This window comes from Pan paniscus, chromosome 19, assembly GCF_029289425.2.
Source record: "Pan paniscus chromosome 19, NHGRI_mPanPan1-v2.0_pri, whole genome shotgun sequence".
Classification (NCBI taxonomy): Eukaryota; Metazoa; Chordata; class Mammalia; order Primates; family Hominidae; genus Pan; species Pan paniscus.
Window position 1 is genome coordinate 22,672,757 of NC_073268.2, and position 25,087 is coordinate 22,697,843.

At 54.7% G+C, this 25,087-nt stretch overlaps 2 protein-coding genes across 4 annotated transcripts in view; one reads left to right on the plus strand and one right to left on the minus strand.

The window, feature by feature from the left end:
• Positions 1–344: 344 nt before the first annotated feature.
• Positions 345–23,504, minus strand: LOC100988550 (signal transducer and activator of transcription 5A). Of its 3 annotated transcripts, XM_003813880.6 has the most exons (19): positions 23,372–23,504; positions 22,433–22,570; positions 21,950–22,106; positions 19,913–20,002; positions 16,480–16,654; positions 12,399–12,529; positions 11,999–12,150; positions 11,410–11,565; positions 10,826–11,005; positions 7,870–7,957; positions 7,647–7,769; positions 6,597–6,689; positions 5,852–6,058; positions 4,790–4,884; positions 4,563–4,693; positions 3,953–4,108; positions 3,186–3,237; positions 2,800–2,907; positions 345–1,777 (listed from the first exon to the last, which is right to left on the minus strand). In XM_003813880.6, exons 2-19 carry the CDS (start codon positions 22,558–22,560, stop codon positions 1,615–1,617), a joined length of 2,385 nt encoding a protein of 794 aa, XP_003813928.2. In that variant the 5' UTR covers positions 22,561–22,570; positions 23,372–23,504; the 3' UTR covers positions 345–1,614. The 3 variants fall into 3 exon arrangements, with proteins under 3 accessions (XP_003813928.2, XP_008964733.2, XP_034797725.1); XM_008966485.5 differs by lacking the exon at positions 19,913–20,002 and having other exon boundaries at positions 23,372–23,503; XM_034941834.4 differs by lacking the exons at positions 2,800–2,907; positions 3,186–3,237 and having other exon boundaries at positions 23,372–23,503.
• The window catches only part of LOC100989105 (signal transducer and activator of transcription 5B), an 88,621-nt gene continuing 86,916 nt past the window's right edge, over positions 23,383–25,087 (plus strand). The window contains exon 1 of the mRNA XM_055102059.3: positions 23,383–23,510. The gene's annotated coding sequence lies outside the window, so the exon portion shown is untranslated. The remainder of the gene's footprint in view (positions 23,511–25,087) is intronic.

Consider the following 25,087-nt stretch of genomic DNA (forward strand, 5'->3'; position numbering starts at 1 on the left):
CCGCCAGCTTCGAGGCTGCTGGGAGCAGCAGCTGCTAAGGAGAAGCCTGGGTCAGAGTTCTGCCCACCCGCGCCCATCTCCATCTTTTCCCCAAACCTCGAGTCCCCTGCTTTTTAAGGAATCTGTGCTCCCTAAACTGGCTCCTTACCCTTCTGAGAAGCATTGACAGTATTCCAGGGGTGGCCAGCACCCTGAAAACCACAGCAAAGCGGGCAGAGTTAAAATTTACGACTAAAAATGACAGCATCAGGCATGCACGCGGGAAGGAACAGAACAACCAGCTCCAGGGGTTCCCATCACCCAGGGAGGCCACCAACGCCCCAACCAGGAGCCATAGCAGCAAATTTATGAAAAAAATGTTTTATTCCAAAACACTGTTTACACAAATGTGTGGTCTTTGTACAAAGTACAAAAAAACCCCTCTTCTCATCCCCACCTCCCTTCAGAGAAGTTTAAACCTTGGGCTCCCAATCTTCCATGGTCAGCTGCCCCTGACTGCGAGTCCTACAGCCTCAGAGGGAGGAGCGTGTGGGGTTGGGAGCAAGGCCTCGCCAGAACACAGCCAGTTACGCAACAGCGCGAGGCCTGCTCCAGGCCCCACCTCCAGCGGAGTCAAACCAGATCAGCTTTTACCCCTCACTCCAGATTCCACAGGCACGCAGCACATGGCTGATTTGCAGCTTGTCTTTCACTGCAGTTTTGTTTTTGTTTTTTCCAGGAGGCAAGAGGACCAACCCTCCAAGTCCCGGGGCCCCTGTCCACCCACCATATCCTAGACCCAATCTTTTCTACCTCTTTGTCGACAAGGTTACAAACAGAGAGGCAAGCAAAGAAGGCTGGGGCCCAACGGAGGGGAGAGAATATATACCCCGGGGAACGTGGGCAACAGCATCATAGACTTGAATGAAGCCCAAGGCCAAGCAGCCAAGCAAGGACTAATTCAGAGCAGCTCAGAAACCCTCACTCAAACCGGCGGCCCCGCTGTGCTAAGGACATGGCCAGGCCCAGACGCGCTCTCATAGGGTTCACAGAGAGTCTGGAGTCCACGTTCACTAAAGTATAAAATACTACTCGAAAATGAACCCCAGCCTCCCTTCTGAGAGATGAATCGGTTACATCAACACATGAGGACAGATGCATTTACATATACCCACACACTCTCTTTCTCTCTCTCTGTCTCTCTGTCTCTCTCTCTTAGGAGGGCAAAGCTTCTCACTCCGGAGTGAAACTTCAGCTTACAGACGTTACCTGTCTCCCCTCCCCTTCTGAATCATCTCATTCAAATAGCTGCTGAACAGATGAGGGGCACAGGAGGAATAGGTCTGGCTGCATTGAGTGCCTGCAGTGACAGAGGCTCGGTCTCCACCACGACAGAGACAGACTCGGCGCACTCTTGGATGCCATGATCTGAAAAGAGGCCACCGCTGCTGCAGCCACATCCCAGGACTGCACAGGGGAGGCAGGCGTAGCTCATGCACAAGGACACACACACACACACACACACAAGCACATGCATGCCTGCAAAGGTGTCAGTGTACACAGCCTTACTAAACTCACAACACGACCGCTTCACATTGCATATTGTTTCCAAAGAGAAGCGTGGGATTCAAACATTCATGAGAGGGAGCCTCTGGCAGAGGTGAAAAGACCGGCAGGGGGCGAGAGGCGGGAGTCAAGACTGTCCATTGGTCGGCGTAAGAGTTCCTCCACGTGCCTGGCCACATCCATGGTCTCATCCAGGTCGAATTCTCCATCCTGATCGAGTACATGGTCAGGGCTGGTAAAGACAGGGGGATGTCAGAGGGAGCTGGCATGTCTCACAGCCTCAAGCTCCCTGGGGACAGCCTCCAGCCTGCTCTCCACTCAAACCCGTCTCATGAGAACAGGACCAGTTCTGGCTGGATGCCCCCACCCCACCCCAAGCTGGGTAGCAGTCAGCCCACTGGCTTCTGCAGACCCCCACTCTATTCGCATCTCTTGCTAACTCACTGAATAATCTTAGGGAATTCATTTCCCCTCTCCGTGTCCTCATCTTAAAACCAGGTGGCTGACACAGTGGGCTCTGCCCACCTGCAATGATGCTCAGCTGCAATGGTAGGCACCGCCCTGTTCACTGAGCACTTAGAACAGCTGAATCTTTTCACTGAGCACCTAGAACAGCTGAGCCTATTGAGCACATGACTCCAATTTTTACAGCCAACTGGAGAGTGGGTATTGACCCCGTTTTATAGACGAGAAAACCAAGGCCATATCAGGAAGCTTGCTCTGGGCCACCTGGCTGGGAGGTGGTGGAGTCCGGATTGGAACCTGGGATCTTCAGTGGTCCCACTGGAAGGTGGTACCTCCCAGACATCCAGCCCTGGCTATCCACAGTGAGGAAGGGAATTAATTATCTACCTTGTTCCCACCAGACTCAAGAACCACCACCCCATTCATAGCTACCCTGTATCAAGCCCTTCCAAGCCCCTCCCTGTGGAAATGCTTCACCCACACTGTCTCAGTTTAATGCTCATCCCATTCTCATGAGGCAAGCATTCTTGCCTCCGTTTTACACATAAGGAAACTTGAGCATCAGAGAGGCTCAATTATTTTCCCAAGATCACACAGTTAGTACTAGAGTGAGGACTCGACCCTGCTATGTCTAGCTTCAAAATGCTCTGTTTTCCTGGCTGATCTCACTCCTCCTGGACTTGGGCCTAACCAGAGCTCTGGATCCTTTGCCCGCCAGCCCTCCAGGAGTCCAGCCTGGGGCCAAGTCCCCAGTTCTTCCCCTGCGGACCCCATGAGAACACCACCTACTTCTGTGGGTACATGTTATAGGGAGCCTGGGGGCACACAGCTGGGGAGGGGGCCTGGTCCATGTACGTGGCGCTGCTGCCCCCAGCATCTGCAGATGCGTTCACAAACCTGCAGAAGGAAGAGAACAGAGCTTCAGCCACCAGGGAGGCCGGGGCAGCTGACTTGGGGAGGGGACCGAGGGGCATGTTTGTCTTTCTCGGGGTGTAGACGGACAAAGTGCCCCACTCGGCCCTGGGGCTCCAGCTACAGGAGTGGGGACTCCCTCCCCAGGGCTGAGACAGGTTCCCTGGGGGAGCGGAAAGCTGGGCCCAGGATCAGGACAGGAGGCAGGGTCTGGGGGAGGAGGAAAGAGGCAGAAGGAGAGCCACAGCCACCTGGACACTTACTCAGGGACCACTTGCTTGATCTGTGGTTTCACATATCCATCAACAGCTTTAGCTGCCAAGGGAAGAACAGTGGTGAGAACCAAAGTCTCTGGGAACTCCCAAGTGGGGTGGAAGCCCACGCCCCATGCAGTCTCCCTCCTGCTCACATCACCTTGTGTTCTCAGCTGGGATGAGATTTCCCAAGGACCCCCAATAAACACCAGCTGATGAATCCTGCCTGAGGGTCACTGAGACCCCTGGCTTGAATCCCATTCCTTCTGGTTCTTTTTCTGGCCATCTGATTTCCCTCTCCCTGCTCCCACCCCTGTCAAAGAATGAGAATCAACAAGCAAACCCAACCAATGGATTTGGGGCAGCTGGAAGAAGAGAGACTTCTCCCTTTTGCTGCCTGCACTCCACTCGGGGGAAGGTTTGTGAGCAGGGTGTAGAGAGAGCAGCTGGTGAGGTGGTGAGCGGAGCACTATCTGTGGGCTCGAATGATCCCGGCCACTCCCTACAGTGCTGCCACCCCTTCCTCCGAGGGTGCAGAAGTGAGAATCCATGCAGCTTTCACTTTGCAGAGAAGAGAGCTGGGAGGGGTTTCTCGTTCCCTCTCCTCATTTGTGAGCCCTGAAATCCTCTCCACCACCCCATGGGCCAAAACCCACAGGGGACATGGCCCCTAGGCTCCTCCTGGGGAAGTCCCCACGGTGCAGCCCAAGGCTCTGTCTATGGGTTGGGGAAGAGCCCGGGGGAGTCAGCCGGCAGGGTCCTGGGGCAGTACCCACCCAGCACAGGAGTGTAGTACTTGGAGAAGACCTCATCCTTGGGGCGGTCAGGAAACACATAGATGAGATAGCTCAGGTCCCCCAGCCGGTCAGCCAGGGACCTGATGGAGAAATCCCGCGTGGTGAATGGTTTCAGGTTCCACAGGTTGCGTTCCGCTGTGAAAAGAACAGCCTCATTCCCATAATCCACCAGCAGCAGGAGGACCAAGGTTGTGCGGCTTTAGGGCAGGCTTGCAAGAGAAATCTGGGCTTTTATATAGTAGCTTGCACTGCAGCCCCAGCCTGTAGGGAAGAAAGCCGATGCGGGATGTTCTACTCAGCAAACCAGATGAGCAGATACCAACAAGGCTGGGTCGTGGCAGAGAGGGGAGAGCGTGAAACTGCAGGAGGACTCGCCCAGCCGTCCTGGAGTCTATGGGGCTGGGGACTTCAGGTTCTCCAAAATGGAAAACAATAGAAAGAGAATACATTTCCAAGCCACGGCCCTCTCATACTAAGCTTCCCGCTGGGTACCTTCTAAGGACACAGGCCCGATGGAGGGTGGGGTGGCGGGGCAAGGGAACAAGAGACCGGGTCTTGGGGCTGGAGTGTGGGCAAAACGGGCACTCACGGGAGTCAAACTTCCAGGCGATGGTGATGCCCCCGATTTCTGAGTCACTAAAGCGCAACAAGAAGGTCCCATCGGGCTTGTTGATGAGCAGGTCGTGGGCCTGTTGCTTATTCACAAAACCTAGGATGGCCCTGGGTGCACGGAGCATTGAGCGTCACCACTGGGCCACAGCCACAGTCCCTCTGCGCCCGCAGCTGGCCCCTGACCCTGCAGCCCCCGTTCCTTACCCATCATTCCAGTGGGGCTTGTGGTGCTTCTTCAACACCTCCATCACCCCGTCAAACCACTGCCAGAAGGTGTAGTTCCAGCCCGGCAAGTTCTCCTGAGGGCCCAGGAACCCCCGAGTCAGGGCTGGTGCCCCAGGTCACAGGTGGCCCAGGAAAGTCAGGGCCCTCCTGCCCCCACCCAGTCTTCTCCCAGTTCTTCACCCCTGCTTGCCACCACACTCCAGCAGACCATAAAGTGACACAGCCCCCAACTTGTACCCTAGGGACCCAGAGAGGAAACTCACTTCTAAGACACAGGGGTCCAAGACCAGCCCAAGGGTGGGAGTAAGAGGTGTAAAGAATCATCTAGGCTGGAGGGGGCCTCCAAAGTCATTCCTCCAAAGTCATCCCCTCATTTTACAGGTGGGGAAACTGAGGCACAGAGAATGGATGGGTCTTCAAAAATTAGCAAGGAGAGAGGCAGAAAGAGAGCCAGAGCCACAGGCGTGGTGGCTCATGCCTGTAATCCCAGCGCTTTGGGAGGCCGAGGTGGGCGGATCACCTGAGGTCAGGAGTTCGAGACCAGCCTGACCAACATGGTGAAACCCCATCTGTACTAAAAATACAAAAATTAGCCCAGCATGGTGGCAGGCACCTATAATTCCAGCTACTCAGGAGGCTGAGGCACGAGAATCACTTGAACCCGGGAGGCAGAGGTTACAGTAAGCTGAAATCACGCCACTGCACTCCAGCCTGGGTGACAGAATGAGATTCTGTCTCTAAAAAAAAAAAAAAAAAAAAAAAAAAGAAAATTAGCAAACACATCTAGGCCCAGAACCCAAGGATCCTGACTCCCAGCCCTGGGGCCCTCCATCATCTCGCTCTTGGCTTCACAACTAAGCACAACTCCTATAGCCCCTGCCTGCATTTCTTGAGGCTAGGGGCCCCCATCTCTCCTGGTTGTAGGAGAGTGGTTGGGGGTGGAGAGTGGGGTGCTAGCCCCAGGCAGTAACCTGTCTGTGAGGTGGAGGAGCAACAGACCCCGGTGGGCCCTGGTGGGCGGCTGGCAGCTGGGCCCCTCACCCTGTTGAACTGGGACCAGGACACGGACAGGCCACTGTAGTCCTCCAGGTGGCTGCTGCTGTTGTTGAACAGTTTCTGTGCTAGGAACACGAGGTTCTCCTTGGTCAGGCCCCGGTTGCTCTGCACTTCGGCCTTGAATTTCATGTTGAGCGCCTCACACAGCTGCGGCCACAGCACTTTGTCAGGCACGGCAAATGGCACCCTGCCCTGAGAGGGAGACAAGAGAGGGGAAAAGGTAGATTGAGGGAGTTGGAAATATTCACACACACACAAGATACACAGACACCTAGAGACAGAGGAGACTGAGACAGATCCAGAAAGGTGACACAAATGCAAGGGCAGGAAATGCGGCGGCTTTTATATACTAGCTTGCACTTTTTTTCCCAGCCTGCAGGGAAGAAAACCGATGCAGGGGGTGGGGGCATGCAGGGACAGAGATGCAGACCAGGAAACAGAAAACAGAGAGCAAGGACCCAAGCCATCTGCCAAAGGAGGATCCCAGACCAGGATCCAAAGACCAAGCTCACAGTCCTCACAGACCCCAGTCCAGGAACCTGGAACCCAGAGTGCCAAGGCCATGGCAGAAGGCAGGCGCCCAGCACCCCAGCCCTTCTGGCCTCACCTCACCTCTGGGCTGGCCCTAGGGTGAGGAAGGACCACTCAGCAGGGGCCCAAGGGGTGGGGCTGACCCCAGGTGAGTCCTAGGGCCTGGGGGTGCTGGGGTAGGGCTCCCACGGGGACTCACCGGCTCAGCAAAGGCGTTGTCCCACAGCACGGTAGCCGTGGCATTGTGGTCCTGGCTGCCGTGGACGATGACAACCACAGGTAGGGACAGAGTCTACAGGAGTCAAAGGAACCCAAGTTGATGGGGCGTGACCACCACGTGCCCTCTGCTTAGGCAACATGCCCAATCTGCTTTATTTTTTTTTATGCATTTTTTTTTTTGATATGGAGTTTCACTCTTGTTGCCCAGGCTGGAGTGCAATGGTGCAATCTCGGCTCACCACAACCTCTGCCTCCCGGGTTCAAGCGATTCTCCTGCCTCAGCTTCCCAAGTAGCTGGGATTACAGGCATGTGTCACCACACCTGGATAATTTTGTATTCTTAGTAGAGACGGGGTTTCTCCATGTTGGTCAGGTTGATCTCGAACCCCTGACCTCAGGTGATCCACCCTCCTTGGCCTCCCAAAGTGCTGGGATTACAGGCAAGACCCACCACGCATGGCCGCAATCTGCTTTATTTTCTTCGAGACAGGGTCTCGCTCGGTCGCCCAGACTGGAGGGCAGTGGTGCAATCACAGCTCACTGCAGCCTTGACCTCCTGGGCTCAAGTGATCCTCCTGCCTCAACCTCCAGAATAGCTGGGACTACAGGTGCGGGCCACCATGCCCGACTTTTTTCTTTTTTTTGTAGATACGGGTTCTCACTATGCTGCCCAGGCTAGTCTTGAACTCCTGGACTCAAGCAGTCCTCCCTCTTCTGCCTCCCAAAATGCTGGAATTACAGGTGAGAGCCACCACACCTGGTCCCAACCCACTTTCCTCACCCACAGTTCCAAACACAAGCCCCTCCCAGCAAAATGTAGGCACAAGCAAACAAACAAAAACTACAACCGACTTCTTCTTAGCCCATTGCCTAAATTGTCTGGGTTAGTCCCAGATTATAACCTATCAAACAGGGACCCACAGAGTCAAAGCAGGCTGTCCGATGGCATTGCTGCCAGGAGTCCTGAGGCAGGCCCCTCCACCTCTTGGGTAACCTGGAGCAGTGGGGGCAGGAGGGCTGGGGGTCTCACCTTCACCTGGAACACAAGCTCATTGCTGCCAACACTGAACTGAGACTCAAACAGGACTGTGAACTTCTCCTCTGTCACGGACTCTGCACCCCGCCGGTCAGCACGCTTGATCCTCTTCAGTGACTGCAGGGTGGGAGGTGACAGGGGAACAGGGAGATGGCGGCTGCTTACAAGGACTCAGCTCTGGGCAGACCTGCCCTCCGAGGGTGGGCCCCGTCCTCACCATGTTCCTGAAGTGGGCACTGAGGGTGCCCGTGGCTTGGTGGTACTCCATCACGCAGCAGTTGTTCAGGATCTCACCACTGCACTCGCTGCAAAGGAGAGGGGGGTCCCAGCTCCACACGGGCCCCAGGCCAGGAGCATGGTCCTGTCCACACCTCGGGCTGGGGTCTTCGCTCAGGTCAGCCCTGCCAGCAGCCCCTGCCCCGCATCCCCTAAGAGTGTTTCTTGGCGTCTTTCTGGGTTACTGACTTCTCCATCAACCTCATGCCCAGCACCCAAGGCAAGGTCTCCAGTGGTGAGGTCTGGGTCTATCATTAGAAATTCCTCGATACCAAGATTGATGTGAGGGCTTTGGGGACTTCCAATAGCTTCTAATGCACTTAAGATAAAAATCACAACCACAGTCTCTGAGGATCCCTATGGTCAACACCTACCCACCCCCCTGGTCTCACTGGATTCCTCTCCCCTCACTCAGGACATGCAAGCCCCGTTGGCCCTGGCTGTCTGCTGAACATGCCAGGCTTGGACATTGGCCCTTGCTCTTCCTGTCACCCCAAACACTCTTAGCCTTCTCCTCCTTCAGGTCTCAGCCCAGATAGCTCCCCAGAAAGGCCTTCCTGGACCACTTATCTGGAGAAGCTTACCAAGCTGACCTTTCCTCACCCCTGCCTTAAACAAATCTCCAACGCTAGCAGATTGCTCTTTTTTCTTTTTTTTTTGAGACAGAGCTTTGCTCTTTTTGCCCAGGCTGGAGTGCAATGGTGCAATCTCAGCTCACCACAACCTCCACCTCCCAGGTTCAAGTGATTCCACTGCCTTAGCCTCCCAAGTAGCTGGGACTACAGGCGCACGCAACCATACCTGGCTAATTTTTGTATTTTTAGTAGAGATTGGGTTTTGCCATGTTACCCAGGCTGGTTTCGAACTCCTGATCTCAAACGATCCTTCCACCTCAGCCTCCCAAAGTGCTGGGATTACAGGCGTGAGCCACTGTGCCCAGCCTAGATTGCTCTGTCTTAACTTCTTTTCCAGTGTCTATCACTGGTTGGCCCTGCCTGATCTTTTAAAGTGTATTATCATCAGTCTCCCCAGCTGCAATGCAAGCTCAAAGGCAGTGAGAAGGTCATTTGTCTTCATCTTCACCCCAGATCACATGGTAGGAAATCAGTAAACTTTTTTGAAACAGAGTCTTGCTTTTGTTGCCCAGGCTGGAGTGCAATGGCACAGTCTCGGCTCACTGCAACCTCCACCTCCTGGGTTTGAGCAATTCTCCTGCCTCAGCCTCCCGAGTAGCTGGGATTACAGGCTTCCACCACCATGCCCGGCTAATTTTTGTATTTTTAGTAGAGACGGGGTTTCACCATGTTGGCCAGGCTGGTCTCGAACTCCTGACCTCATGATCCGCCCGCTTGGGCCTCCCAAAGTGCTGGAATTACAGGTGTGAGCCTCTGCGCCTGGCCTTTTTTTTTTTTTTTTTAAACAGAGTCTTGCTCTGTCATAGGCTGGAGTGCAGTGGCACAATCTTGGCTCACTGCCACGTCCACCTCCCGGGTTCAAGTGATTTTCTTGCCTCAGAGTAGTTGGTAGTTAGGACTAGAGGTCCAAGTACGTTACCAAGCCTGGCTAATTTTTGTATTTTTAGTAGAGACAGGGTTTCACCATGGTGGCCAGGCTGGTCTCGAACTCCTGGCCTCAAGTGATCTGCCTGCCTCTACCTCCCAAAGTGCTGGGATTACAGGCGTGAGCCACCTCGCCCAGCCTCAGTAAACATTTTTAATTGGATGACAAGGGATGGGGCCATGTCTTCCACATCACTCATTCACTCATTTATTCATCCCCTGCATACGCTGTGGGTGGCCTGCCCTGACACTGGACACTACCTCTCCACTCTCTGCTACACACAATGTCTCTGTACTCTTCCCTCAGGATGTGGCACATGGGCTCTGCCTGAAAGTCCTCCCTCTCTGCTACTTCCCTCCCTATCACTAGCTACCTCCAATTCCACCAGGAGCCTAAGACTGTCATTTCTTTACTCCTGCATGAAGACCCCCTTTCTCGGTGCCCTACACATCCCCCTGCCACATGGCTACACCATCAGGCATTTCCCAGCATCTGCTGCCTGCCCTGCTGCTCAAGGGGCTGGGCGAGGAGACAGCCCAGTTCTGTTGGGATCACAGTTTTGTCCTCAGTGCGTAGCACAGGTTCTAGAACACGGCTGCAACACCATACTTTGTGTGATTTTTTTGGAGACAGGGTCTCACCCTGTTGCCCAGGGTAGAGTGCCATGGCACAATCATACCTCACTGTAGTATCAAATTCCTAGGCTCAAACGATCCTACCACCTCAGCTTCCCGAGTAGCTGGGACTACAGGTGCATGCACCACCATGCCCAGCTAATTTTAAAACTTTTTGTAGCGATGAGGGTCTCCCTATATTGTCCAACTCAAACTTTTGGGCTCAAGTGATCCTCCGACCGTGGCCTCTCAAAGTGCTGGGATTACAGGGGTAAGCCACGGCATCTAGCCTAGCACCATGCTTGTTGCAGGGACAGGGAAGGCATCTGAGTAGGAGGAAGGCAGTGTACCATCTGTCCCAGATTTAATGATGGTTTGACATGATTGTTTGAATTTACAATGGTGTGAAGCAATACACTTTCAGGAGAAAGTGGTGTGACAGTCTCTTACAATGCTGGGCAGTGGCAGTGAGCCTCAGCTCTCCGGCAGCCACACCATCCCCAGGGTAAAGAACGGATACTCGGCTGGGTGTGGTGGCTCACGCCTATCAACTCAGCACTTTGGGAGGCTGAGGTGGGAAGACTGCATGAGTCCAGGAGTTCGAGACCAGCCTGGGCAACACGGTGAACTAGGGGACAAGACATAGCTGGATGCAAGGACAAAGAGGGGGGTGCAGGTCCCCCACTCCTAAGCTTGGGCAGGGGAAGGGAGAGGCACAATTACTTGCGGGTGTTCTCATTTTTGAGCAGAGACTTGGCCTGCTGCTCACTGATGATGGTGGCCTTCACCTGGGGGGGATTCATGTGCACGTTCAGCTTCCCGCCCACCAGCAGGCGTACGGTGGCTGCAAACTTGGTCTGGGTCTTCAGGACCTGAGGAGGCTGCTTCTCAATGATGAATGTGCTGCATGGGACACAGGGACAGACACATGATGAGGGGTTGGCGCAGGGGAAAGGGCTCTCAGTCCCTCTGTGGTGGGGGTGGGGCTGCCTCCCGTGGGGCTCAGGAGGTGATGAGCTCGGGCACAACCTCTGTTCCCGGGGAAGCCGTGAGAGTCCAGGGAGAGGATGGAGAGGGGAGTGAGATAACACAGCAGCTGGCATGGGCTGCGGCCCAGGGTATCTCTTGCAGTGTCCACAGGAGAAACTGGGCAAGGGCGGCACCTAGCAGCCACAGCAACTGGAGATGGAGTTGGGAGGGATGAGAGGCAGGAAGTGGATCTGCTGGTCTGGAAGGCACCTGCAGCTCCCCCCACGCAGGCAGGAGCTGCCCCAAGCTCCTGGGCATGGCAAACAGGCAGCAGTCACCTGGTCACCAGGGCTGAGATAATGTCCGTGATGGTGGCGTTGACCTCGGCCAGCATCTCCTCCACTGGGCCGGGGATGGGCAGCTGCTGGCAGAGGTGCTCAGCCCTGCGGATCTGCTGCCGGTTCTGCCAGATGATCTCGGCCAACTTCTCACACCTGCACGAGAGCCCCAAGGCCAACAGGAGGACAATGGCTTCTCCTCACAGATGCCAGGCCCCAAGACACAGCTCCCGTTCCCCCAGGAAGGCTCTGTGCTTTCGCCACACTTCCCACCCATGGGAAGGGCAGAGCTCCCTGCCTCCCAGAATTAGAGACGTACACAGGAGGGGCGACCCTGACTAGGCCCAAACAGCCCAAGCATCACCCCACACACCCGAACCCTGTCCCACCCCCAGGACAGCAGCCCCCTTCCTGGGGGAGGTGCACAGGATGGGGGCCAAAGTCTGATTGAGGAACCAGGCTCCCTGGAAAAACAAGAGCTGTCCCAGGATGGAGGGGGCCTGCTGCAGGAGCCAGCACAGGACGCAGAAGCAGCCGGGGTCCCCACCAGCCCTTCCTGCCCTGCCCGCTGGCCGCCCCACACCATTACCAGGACTGTAGCACGTCCAGGCTGCCCTCGGGGGGCCCGCCATTCCCGGCCAGCTGCTGCCGCCGCTTCCACTGGATCAGCTCGTCATCCAGGATGATGGTCTGCTGCTTCCGCAGCAGCTGCAGGGTCTTCTGGTGCTTCTCGGCCAGCTCCTGAGGGAAGGGAGGAGAGCAGCCCCTTCTGGGCTCCCAGAGAACACCGCAGGGCCTCGCTGGGAAATGGCAGGGCAGGGCCCAGGCCGTTCCCTCTCCCCAAGCTGCTCTGCCTCACAAGGCCCCCAGGAAAAAAGGCCTCCTGCCCTCCCAGGTTCTGCTCTCATGCTGGTCCCAGCCCTCCCTTGGGTCCCCAGAGACTGACTTCATGGCACCCATGCCCAGGAGAGGCCCAGGACCCCACTCACCACGCGGTACTGCTGCAGTGTCTGTGCCTCACGCTGCAACCAGGCCTCCAGAGACACCTGCTTCTGCTGGAGGGCCGTCTCCCGGCTCAGACGCTCCTGGGGGCTCAGCTGGGCCAGCTGGGCAAACTGAGCTAGAGGAGAGAAGAGGAAACCATGACCATCACCTCCCAGTGTCCAACAGGAGGCCCAGAGAAGCCCACTCACCTGTTCTGGAGCGAGACCCTCCCAGGCTCAGACACTGCATCAAGAGCAAGTCGGGGTTCCTGACAGCCAGGGGGGCCAAGATGAATGGGTGCCCCAGGAGGCGCCTCTGGGCCCTGCTCGCCAGCCTCCTGACTCTGAGCCGTCCCCTCTGGGGGCACACGGGTGCTGGGGCAGCTGGGGAGGAGGCCTGCCTGTCTCCTGCCCGCCTGCCTCACAGGGCTGCCAGCCCTCTTCTCGCGGCCCGGCATGGGTCCAGGCTGTCTGGGGTACAAGTGTGCCCATGCTCTTGACTGCAGGTGAACCTGGGCAAATCGCTTTCCTTTCCTGTGCCTTGGCTTCCCCACGTGTAAAACGGGAGATTCTCAGCACCTGCCTCAGTGGGGTGCATTAAGATTAAATACATGAGGACATGGAAGATGCCAGAAAGCTGCCTGACATGGGTGAGCTCTGTGTGAGGTTCGTCCTTCTTGGTTAACGGGGAACAGGACAGAGAGAAGAGGTGACAGAGACAAGCAGCTGCTCGGCCCCATCCCTCCCACAGCAAGGCCTCCTCAGGGAACCCCAGCCCCGGCAGCTCTGTCTCGTCCCTGAGCACAGCAGTCCCTCCTCAGGGGAGGATGAGATTCTTGAGAGGCTGGAAGGGGCCCAGCATGTTTGTCCAGGTGGGCTCACTGTGAGCCCAGCCGACCAACCAGGGGAGACAGACAGACAGACAGACTGCAGAGGGAGAGCGTGTCCAGGGCCACTGGGGATGCAGAGCCACCAAGATTCTCTCAGGAAAGGGAGGCCGAAGGGAGGCGGCTTCCCTCCACACCATCTGTGAGGGGTCTCATTGATGGCGGGACAGGGAATAAGTCAGGCCTCACTAGCTTTTAAAAAGTATCCATCATGGGGCTGGGCGCAGTGGCTCACGCCTGTAATCCCAGCACTTTGGGAGACTGAGGCGGGCAGATCACGAGGTCAGGTGATCGAGACCATCCTGGCTAGAGACCATCCTGGCTAACACGGTGAAACCCCATCTCTACTAAAAACACAAAAAATTAGCCGGGCATGGTGGCGGGTGCCTGTAGTTCCAGCTACTAGGGAGGCTGAGGCAGGAGAATGGCGTGAACCCAGAAGGTGGAGCTTGCAGTGAGCCGAGATTGGGCCACTGCACTCCAGCCTAGGCGACAGAGCTAGACTCTGTCTAAAAAAAAAAAAAAAGTATCCATCATGTGCCAGGCTCGGTGGCTTACGCCTGTAATCCCAGCACTTTGGGAGGCTGAGACAGGCAGATCACTTGAGGTTAAGAGTTCGAGACCAGCCTGGCCAACATGGCGAGACCCTGTCTCTACTAAAAATACAAAAATTAGCTGGGCATGGTGGCGCATGCCTGTAATCCCAGTTACTTAGGAGGCTGAGGCAGGAGAATTGCTTGAATCCGGGGTTAAAGGTTGCAGTGAGCCGAGAGCACCACTGCACTCCAGCCAAGGCAACAGAGCAAGACTCCATCTCAAAAAAAAAAAAAGTATCCATTATGAAATACGTAAGACATAGGGGATGTGGAACACAAGGGCGCCTGTGTATCAATAACCCAGCCTAAGAAAGTAAACATGTCCACAGTTACAACCACCACCGCAGGCCCACCCCACCCTCCCAGCGACAGCCCGTCTCCACCACACTGGGACTATTAATCCCTTCCCGTCACCTTCTCAACAGCCCAGCGTCCTTGCTTGAGCTGAGTCAGAAGATGCGCGCACCAGCATGTCTCGGTCGGGCTCCTAGCTGGCCCCTGAGGGCCATGTCACTCTGACCCCAGCCCTGACCCATGGGATGCACAAGCTGGGACAGACAAAAGCAACTCTATGTAGCCAGGAACAGCCCAGAGCTAGAACTCAGAAATATGGCTCCAATCTCACTGCAGGTATCGAGCAGGAAGAGGATCATCCAGGCACGGACAGATCCGAGGTGTCTGCACGGCTACCTCGGGAATCCTGCCCAGCCACAGGGAGGGTGGTGGTGATCCCAACACCTGGGCCCAGCCTTCCTATGCAAGGGACCCACTTAGGGCTCTCCTGGAAATTTGCAGAAGCCTTTGGGAAGGAGGCCAGGGAGACGGGAAGCAATTTCCCTACTCCACTGGAGGCAGCTGAGCCTTCCCTGGCAAAAGCAGATCAATAGTCTGTGTTTCTGCTGAGTGAACTTGACAAATGGGACTGAGAAGACACTGCATGATAGATCCAAACCCAACCTGAATCCAAACCTAATCCGCCACCATGCACAGGAAACAGAAAAGCTAGGCACGGGATCAGAAACACTGTCGACAGTCTAAGGACTTGGGTAGGAATAACCGCCCAAAATCTTCCGTTTCCATTCTCAGAAGGAGCTGCCCTTCTTCTAGGGCCAGTCTGGGATAGATTCAGATGAGGGGAAATTCTCTTAGAATTATCCTGTCAGTATTGGCTGGGCGCAGTGGCTCACGCCTATAATCCTAGCACTTTGGGAGGCCGAGGCAGGCAGATCACTCGAGGCCAGAGGTTGCAACCAGCCTGGACAACACGGCAAAACCCTGTATCTACTAAAACTACAAAAAAAAAAAAAAAAAAAAAAAAAAATTAGCCAGGCATGGTGGTGCATGTCTGTAGTCCCAGCTACTGAGGAGGCTGAGGCGTGAGAATAGTTTGAACCTGAGAGGCAGAGGTCGCAGTGAGATGAGATCGTGCCACTGCACTCCAGCCCGGGCAATAATAAACAAACAAACAAACAAACAAACAAACATTTAGAATTATCCTGCAAGTATTTACATAATAGCTGCAATATTCAGGCATTGTGCTGGTCTCAGTGTACACAAAGCACTGACAGTGCAGGGTTAGGAAGAGAGCTTAAATAGCTACAATAGAATTCTAAAAAAATTAGCTGGGCTTGGTGGCCTGCACCTGTAGTCCCAGCTATGCAGGAGACTGAGGCACAAGAATTTCTTGAAGCTGGGAAGCAGAGGCTGCAGTGAGCCGAAATCATGCCACTGTGCTCCAGCCTGGGCGACAGAGCAAGATTGTCTCAAAAAAAAGAAAAGAAAAGAAGAAAGGTCTAAAATCAATGACCTAAGGTCTACCTTAAGAAATCAGATTAAAAAGAGTAAAGGAAAAAGCAGTTTGACACCCCTTGTTCTCACTAAGATGGGGTGTTACATTTCTGGGGTCAGTCTGGAATGGGACATATTAATAGATGGGCCATGTCCCATGACTCCTCAAATTGTACCTGGGGTTAGTTCCTTTCAAGCTAATTTGATTTTTTAATTTCCCCACATCTTTATCATGGGAGCCATTGGCGAACTACAGACCTAGGATACAGGAGAACTTTCTACTGTCACCCCTTCCCCCAGGCCCACATCCTATCCGTGAGGCTCAAGAAGGCCCACTTTGGAAGTTCCACCTCTCCCAGCCTGGTTCAACCAGAAGACTTCCAATCCAAGTCCTCCCTCTGGTTAGGGAGCACTGTTCATATTTACCTATTTGTGTCGATATTTACAGAATATATACCATTAAGGAGAGAATACTGGTTAATAAAGTACAGGAGTTTTATGATATATCTCTAGTTGAGATCCAGTTCTGTAACTTACAGGTAACCTAGGCCAAGTTACTTGTTCTCTTTGAACCTCACTTTTACCATCTGCAAAAGGGGGGTTCACTTCATAGGCTTGTTGAGAGGGTTGAATTAAATAATGTGTGCCAAGTGTGACCCACGGCAGGGGCTCAATCACCGGGAGCCATTGCTTCTACCAGGCTTTGGGCAAAGTGCTGAGGAGATGGACACTGACCCAGCTCTACCCTCTAGGAGTCCATAGAATGTTCCTCACTCCCACCCTCCAGATGCACACTGTGCCTCCACCGCGCCTCACCTTGGATCCTCAGGCTCTCCTGGTACTGGATGATGAAGTACTCCTGAGTCTGCTGCAGCTTCTTCAGCTCATTCTCCGTGTCCTGCGTGACCAGTCGCAGCTCCTCAAATGTCTGGTTGATCTGAAGGTGCTTCTGGGACATGGCGTCAACCAGGATCCCAGCCGGAGAGCTGCACTGGAGACAGATGGAATGGAAATAACTCGGGGAAGAGAGGATGGGAGAAGACCACAGGCATTAGGAAACACCAATACTACAGACCCCAAACCCCAAACCCCAAACTAGGGTAAGAAGGGAAACTAGGGCAAGAAGGGAGGATCATTTGCATCAGAAGGAGTCATTTGCCAGAATTGGGATAGAAAAGGGAAAGAGAAAGGAGAAACAGGTGACCTGGCAGATAACGGCAGATAGTGACACCTTCAAAGTCCAAATGTCTATGTCAGAGCTGCCCTCCACTAGAGTATTCCAAACAGGGTCCATCTAATTTCCTCCCAGGGACTAGAACTCAACACGTCCCAGGTGTCACCTGGGTTTTCCCACTAATGATGACCCCTCGCTCTACACTTATTTGCTGACTCAATACCATGGACTGCAGTAGATCCTAGGGACATAGGGAGGAACAGGGCTGTGTGAACACACACCATCTCACTTAAGACCCCCTTGTGACTGAAGGAAGAGGGAAGAGGCCGAAACTCTCACAGGCATCCTGGAGACCCCGAAATGAAGTTAGAGGGGAGGCATCAACAAGCTCCCCTTGGATCCAGCCATTCCTTCAGCACATTCAGGAGAATCGCTTGAACCCAGGAGGGGGATGTTGCAGTGAGCCGAGATTGCGCCACTGCACTCTAGCCTTGGCAACACAGCGAGACTCCGTTTCAAAAAAAAAAATAGAGAGAGAGAGGGTAGAAACCAGGTCACAAAGGGAGGGAGCACATGGCTGAAGAGGAACAAGTCCTCAGAGCCTTTCCAATGAACTGTTCTCAGAATAAAATCCAAACCCCTTCCCATGGTGTCTGCTGGCCATAGCCCTGCCTACCTCCAACCCCAGCTCGCTGGGAATGTGTGCCTTCTGTTTCTGTTCCTTGAACACACAGGCATGTTCCTGCCCTGGGGCCCTTGCACTTATTGTTCCAACAGTCTGGGACATTCTGGCATCAGATCCTCCTGAGGCAAAGCACTTTAACTGGTACCATTGCAGAGGGGTCATCTCTGACGAGCCAATTCACGGTAGTCCTATCTAAAAGTGTGTTGTTCTTGTATTTGCTTACATGTTTCTGTCTGTCTCCCTGCACAAGGATGTGAGGTTCCCAAGGGCTAGGACCTTGCCTTTCCTGTGAACTACAGAATCCCCAAGCCCTAGAACGCCAGGGGTGTTCACGAACAGTTTTATGGTTGGAGGAAGGAATGAGCTCCCAGACCATGACAGCACCAGCACCATGGACATGGATTTGTCAATGAGGCTGAAGTCATTTTTAGGTTTGCAGATAGCTCTGTGACGGCAACAAGTCAGGGACACAGGGGCTGTGCTGGAAGACCCTTTGTGACCTGGTTTCTAACCCCTATTTTTTTTTTTTTTAAATACAGAGTCTCGCTCTGTTGCCCAGGCTGGAGTGAAGTGGTGCAATCTCAGCTCACTGCAACATCCCCCTCCTGGGTTCAAGCGATTCTCCTGCCTCAGCCTCCCGAGTAGCTAGGATTACAGGCGCCCGCCACCACGCCTAGCTAATTTTTGTATTTTTTAGTAGAGACTGGGTTTCACCATGTTGGCCAGGCTGGTCTCGAACTTCTGACGTCAGGTGATCCGCCCACCTTGGCCTCCCAAAGTGCTGGGATTACAGATGTGAGCCACCACGCCTGGCCCTCTCTATCTATTTTTATCCATGGCAACTCCCCACTTGGTTCCTTCTCCCCAGTTACACTGACCACTTACAAGTCTTCCAATGTGATAAGAAGATTCATGCCCTCCTGCTCTCACAGCTGCTGTCTTTTCATTAGAAAATTCATCCCTCCTCTCCTGCCTTTCTCCACTGTAGTTCAGACATGCCTGTCCACAGGACGCTCCCCTGCCAGCCTGCCCCAATCTGAGTTGGGTGCTTTTTCCACCTAGGCCCCCTTAGCACTCAGCTCATCTCTAGAGAATCCATCACTGCCAGAATTCCTTCCAGGCAAGAACCAGGCCTTTATGTGTTTCTCTGATGATAGCCCAGCATCGGACACACAGTAAGACCTCAATAAATGTCTACTGAGTAAATCCTGAAATCCATGTCCACAACAATAAATACATAATAGGCCGGGCGTGGTGGCTCATGCCTGTAATCCCAGCACTTCGGGAGGCCGAGGCAGGTGGATCACTTGAAGTCAGGAATTTGAGACCAGCCTGGCCAACCGGGTGAAACCCTGTCTCTACTAAAAACACAAAAATTAGCCGGGCATGGTGGTGGGCCCCTGTAATCCTAGCTACTTGGGAGGCTGAGGCATGAGAATCTCTTGAACCCAAGGGGTGGAGGTTGCAGTGAGCCGAGATCACGCCACTGCACTCCAGCCTAGATGATAGAGTGAGACTCAGTCTCAAAAATAAATAAATAAATAAACAAATAAAGAAAGAAAGAATAAATATGACCTGTGCTCCGGTCACTGTTCTAAGATTTCTGTTACGTCATGTTGTGAAATTCATTTTGCTCTATTGCAGATAGTACAGCACTGTGCCATTGTCCATGTAGATGCCCAGTGCCTTTATTATTTCAGAACTGGGGAGATGTGTCCCTGTTACCCCTCCCTGGGCCTCACTTCTCTGAGCCTGCCTGTGTTAGTTCTTCTGACACAGATAGGTATGATTGCTATCTCCATTTTACAAGAGTAGGAACAGGCCGGGCACGGCGGCTCACGCCTGTAATCCCAACACTTTGGGAGGCCGAGGCGGGTGGATCATGAGGTCAGGAGTTCAAGACCAGCCTGGCCAACATAGTGAAACCCCGTCTCTACTAAAAATACAAAAAAAATTAGCCGGGCATGGTGGTGGGCACCTGTAATCCCAGCTACTCGGGAGGCTGAGGCAAGAGAATTGCTTGAACCTGGGAGGCAGAGGTTGCAGTGAGCAGAGATCACGCCACTGCACTGCAGCCTGGGTGACAGAGCAAGAATCCGTCTCAAAAAAAAAAAAAAAGAAAAAAGAAAAAAGAAAACAGGAACAGAGGCTCAGAGAGATTAAGCAACTTGCTCAAGTCACACAGCTAGTAAGTGGTAGAGCCAGGGACTGGATCCAGGGGGTCACTCCACCCCGGCGTGCAATGCTGCCACCTCTTACACTTGCCCACGTCCCTCATCTTCTTGGTGCTCTCCTTGTGCTGCTGTTTTATATAAACACAGTTGTTTCTGGAGAGAAAGGCATATGGAGGGACTTCTCAACACTCCTCCCCATCCCCAAGGGACACTCACATTGTTGGCTTCTCGGACCAGCCTCTGTTCATTGTACAGAATGTGCCGGATGCAGCGGACCAGCTCCATGGGGCAGCGGTCATATGTTTTCTGAAAGAATCCAACAGTAGCCTCCAGTGCCATCCTCTGCTCCAGCCATGCCAGCCCCATGCTATGCCCAGCCCTTCCTCTCCTTCAGCCTCTGCCTCAGCTTTTCCCAGGGAGCCTCAGGAACTATCCCCAGACACCTCTATATCTCTGTTCCTCATCCTCATCTTCCCCTCCAAGATCTTCATATCTGGTTTGGAGCAAATTAAAAACCCACAGTTTATGAGGCACTTTCTCTTTTTTTTTTTTCTTTTTGAGATGGAGTTTTGCTCTTGTTGCCTAGGCTAAAGGTGCAATGGTGTGATCTCAGCTCACTGCAACCTCCACCTCCTGGGTTCAAGCGATTCTCCTTCCTCAGCCTCCCGAGTAGTTGGGATTACAGGCATGTGCCATCACGCCCGGCTAATTTTGTATTTTTAGTAGAGGCGGGGTTTCTCCACGTTGGTCAGGCTGGTCTCGAACTCCCGACCTCAGGTGATCCACCCACCTCGGCCTCCCAAAGTGCTGTGATTACAGGTGTGAGCCATCACACCCAGTCTTATGAAGCACTTCCAATCTACCGTATCTTTTGACTGTAACACAGGGGTCCCAAACCCCCGGGCCATGGACTGGTACAGGTCGGTGGTCGGTTAGGAACTGGACCACACAGCAGGAGGTGAGCAGCGGTGAGCAAGTGAGTGACGCTTCATCTGTATTTACAGCTGCTGCCTATTGCTCGCATTACAGCCTGAACTCTGCTTCCTGTCAGATCAGCAATGGCACTGGATTCCCATAGGAATGCTAACCCTATTGTGAACTGCACATGCGAGGGATCTAGGTTATGCACTTCTTAAGAGAATCTAATGCCTGATGATCTGTCACTGTCTCCCACCACCCCCAGATGGGACTGTCTAGTTGCAGGAAAACAAGCTCAGGGCTCCCACTGATCCCACATTGTGGTGAGTTCTATAATTATTTCATTGCATAGTACAATGTAATAACAATAGAAATAAAGTGCACAATAAATGTGATGCTCTTGAATCATCCAGAAACCACCTCCCTGCCCAATCCCGGTCCGTGGAAAAATTGTCTTCCATGAAACTGGTCCCTGGTGCCAAAAAGTGGTGGGGGACCAAGGCACTAACAGCATGGAAGCTCTAGGACATAAGCAGAAACTATGATCCCCATTTCACAGATGAGAAAACTGATGCTCAGACATTATGTACTCGTCCAGACGCAACCAAGTGAGACAGCAGATGACTCCAGACTCAGGGCATCTGACGCCAAGGTCAAGGTACTTCCCACCATCCTGCCCCTGGCCTCCTATATTGCTTCCCCTCAGGCTTCTCCTGTTTTCCCCCTCTTCTGGGATGGACTTGTATTTCCCTGGCACCCTGCTGTCTGTATTGAAGGGCTCTCTAGGAAACATAAGTGAGTTCCAATAAGTGCTTGACTGTCATCACTACCGACACCCCTTTCCTGCTTCCACAAAAACTCCCTCTCTTCCTCCATACCCACTCCCCTCAAGTAAAGAAGCTACATCTTATTTCTAAACCCTCAATTCAAAGCCCTTGTGTCCAGCTCTTGTCTCTGGGATGGCTCCTCTCTCACCTTTAAAAGACCCCAAGAGGGAGGTCTGGTGGCCTCATTTCTAGAGTCTGCTGGTCTTCCCTTCTCCAACATAGGAATCCTGACTCAGTCTCCCTCCATCCCTTCTGCTGCTTCCATAAGGCCAGTTCACCCATCTCTCTCTGTTGGCAACAAACACCTCCCACCCTTGCTTTGCAATATGCTAAAGAAATCCGACAGGTCGAATTTAGAAAGAGGGGGTGGGGGAAATCGAAGAAAAGTTCCCAATAAGTTCGTGGTCACATGGTGAGTCAGTGGCCAGGCCAGGAAAAAACCCAGGGGTTCTGATGCTGGAACAAGATGATGCTTCCTCCCCGTAGGTGGCCCAGAGCCTACACCCACCTGGAGCTGCGTGGCGTAGTGCCCCAGCTTGATCTTCAGTAAAAACCCATCTTCCCCCACCTGGTGCTCCGCCTTCTTCTGCAGCTCCTGCACCAGGCCCTCCAGGAGCTGGGTGGCTTGGGCTCTGTCCTGGGGATTGTCCAAGTCAATGGCATCCCTTGGGGCGGGGCAGGAGAGAAAAACCTACTGTGGCACCTCCTTGGGCAAGGAGGTCAGGGACCCGGAATAAAGTGGAAACCCCAGGCTCATGACCGAGGGCACTCCAGGGCCCACAAGACTTGTTCCCAGCAGCTCCACAGACATCCGAGTCTAAAAACATTCTCTGTCCTCCCAGGCTTCCCCTTTCCCAGGGACACCACCCCTTCCGCACAGAGAACGACAGGCAGGACCAGAGTCACACCAAACCACCATGAGTAAAACTAGAGGCCAAAGGGCCTGGATGGTAGGGACCCTCTGAGGAGGGGCAGGGCAGGACGTGCCTACCATGGCTGGCTCTCAATCCACTGGGCCAAGTAGTGCCGGACCTCGATGGGGAAGTGCTGGCCGTACAGCACCTGCATCTGGCGCAGCGCGTCTCCCTGCAGCTGCTGGGCCTGGATCCAGCCCGCCATGGCCGTTCACCTAGGGCGAGCCGAGCGCTGAAGCACTCTCCTCTGCAGAGGCCAAGGAACCGGGCCTGCCCCTGGCCTTGCCATGCCTACCTATCCCTGGACCGCGGCCAGGCCAGGCCCCTCCCGTCCCACAGATAGCTTTCCTGTGCGGGAACAGAGATGGTGAGGAGTGGAGGGCCGCCCATCCCCTCCAACAAGGAACCCGCTGAAGGGGAGGGGAAGGTGCTCTGCAGAGGCAGGTGCCCTCCCCGTCTTCCTCTCCCCTTGCCCCACCGGAGCTTCCCTAGTGAGGGGGACGGCCAGAAACTGAAAGAGAAACTTGACGGCGGGAGGCCCACAGGCCCCCTGGACAGGGCTGCAAGGATCCCCCAGCCCACCTCGGGCCCGGTTTCTGGGAAGGGGAGATATTCCAACCCGAAGTTAGGCCAGCGCCACGACGGCTCCCACTCGACGGCTAGGGCTTTTCGGGCACGTGGCTGGGGCTGTTCAGGAGATAGGGCTGAGGACTTGGGCGCTCCCCTCTTCGGCTGCTCCCCCATCTGTGCACTACTGTCTCCCCGGGTCCAGCCCGACAGTGCTCCCTCTCCGAGGCGTGCCAGGACGGCGCCCTCCCTGGCCTCTGCCTTTCATCCCCGACCCCTGTCCCCACGTCCCCCGTCCCTCGTCTGCGCTGGGCCAACTCCCTCGCAGTGCCGGGGACTGATCCCCGCGCTGCGCCCGGCCGTCGAGCTCCGGGTGCCGGAGGTGCCGGGGCGGCAGTAGAGTGTCCCCTCTCGGCGCGCCGCCGAGGACGCGTCACCGGGTCACCCACCTGGTGGGGCCGCACCGTCCGGCAGCCGGGCCGGCTCTGCGCCCCGCGGCTCTCGCTCCCGGCCGGGGTTCCTGGCGGCGGCGGCAGCGGCGGCTGTTACTACAGGAAGGAGCGGAGAGCAGCGATTTCCTCCTCAAAGGTCAGCTGCCTGCGATAGACCATACACAGCGCGTGAGCCCGCGCCAGCACCCCTCCCAGCCCCGCTTGCTCCCTCCCTGCCTCCGCCCTCAGTCGCCGGCTCCCCTGCAAGTGCGCAACAGCGGCGGCCGTTCCCGGCGGGCGGCAAGGCGGGGCGGCGCCGGGCGTGGGGGCTGCCCCGACGGCGGGGTCCCCCGGGAGTCCCAGCAGGCCCTCGGCGGCGGCTCCGAGGGAGCGTCCCGGAACCGGGGCGGGTCAGAATAGCCGGGGGAATGTGGTTGTCGGGCGTTGCCGGGAAATCCCGGGCTCTGGAAATCCCAAACCTGGGCCTCAGTTTTCTCATCCGCAAAAAGGGAGGAGGGAAAAGTGGACCAATTGGCGACGCCTTCCAGCTCTGGCGCGTGTCATCTTTTGAGCCCCTAGATTAAAAAATAAATGTGTGGGGTGTGTGTGTGCACGCGCGTGTGTGCGCATGTGTGTCTTGGGGGCCACAGGTTTTGTGACCTCAGAGACAAAACTGTAGGGAGGGGAAGAACTGGGGATTCTAGTGAAGCCAAGATCACCCCCACCACCGCAGCACCTCCCTCCTTCTTTTACTCCGGCCATCTAAACTCAACCCTGACGGAGGAACTGGAAAGAATCTTGGCAGTCATGTGTTTCAGCCCTCCCCCCTCCACAATTTTGCAGGTAAGAAATGGAAGTCCTGAGAGGGAAAGGGGCTTGCCCGGGGCCACCCAGGGCCACACAGTGGGCACGTGGCCTCACCAGCCGACTGTGATCCATAAACTAGCCAGCGCCCCCGTTCACCCAGCCTAGTTACTTATGAGGCTGGTTCTACCTTCAGAAAAGTCCAGGGAGGGACCGTCTTGAGTCCTCCTAACTTCGAAACTCTCTACAGGCCTTGCCACAGCCGTGAACATCCTGTCTAGAGCCTCAGTCCCCCTCTCCAAGAGGCCCCTTCCCACGAGGCCCAAGGGGTTTGGTAAGGTCGGGCTGGACGCCTTCCATCCCCTTTGCCCAGCTTCCCTCTCCTCTGGGCCTCCCCTCTGCCTGGCAGCGGGTTGGCAGCACCAGAGGAGGGGCCAGCCCAGCTGCCCACTCACAGCACAGCTGGGCCAAGACTGCATGTTCTGTTGGTGGGGGGGGTGCATTCTCATCTGCCTCCCTCCCCAGCTGCTTCTCAGAGCTGCCCTTTTCTCTCCATTTCCACTCTCCTTTCTTGCCCCTTACTACCTCTCCCAGTTTCATTCTTTTAACTTCAGAGGAAAAAAAAAAAAAAGAACTTCAAAGCTGCAGAAGCCAAAATGTCTGCGTTCTCCCCACCTTCTCTGTGTGGTCACAGTGTCTTAGTTGGCAGGATCACGAGGAAAGGAATTGAAAACTCTAAGGGGGTGCATGGAGGATGTAGGGAAGCCTTGCTTCCCAGATGCTCTGCAGGGGGCCCCAGGGAGGAGGAAGTATAGTCCCTCTCCTCTCCTTTCCCACTCTGAGCAATGGATTTGGCAGGGGAGGGTCAGACACAGAGCTAGGGGGTCAACTGGAATGAAAGCCAAGTGCCACAGCTGGAAGTGACCATAA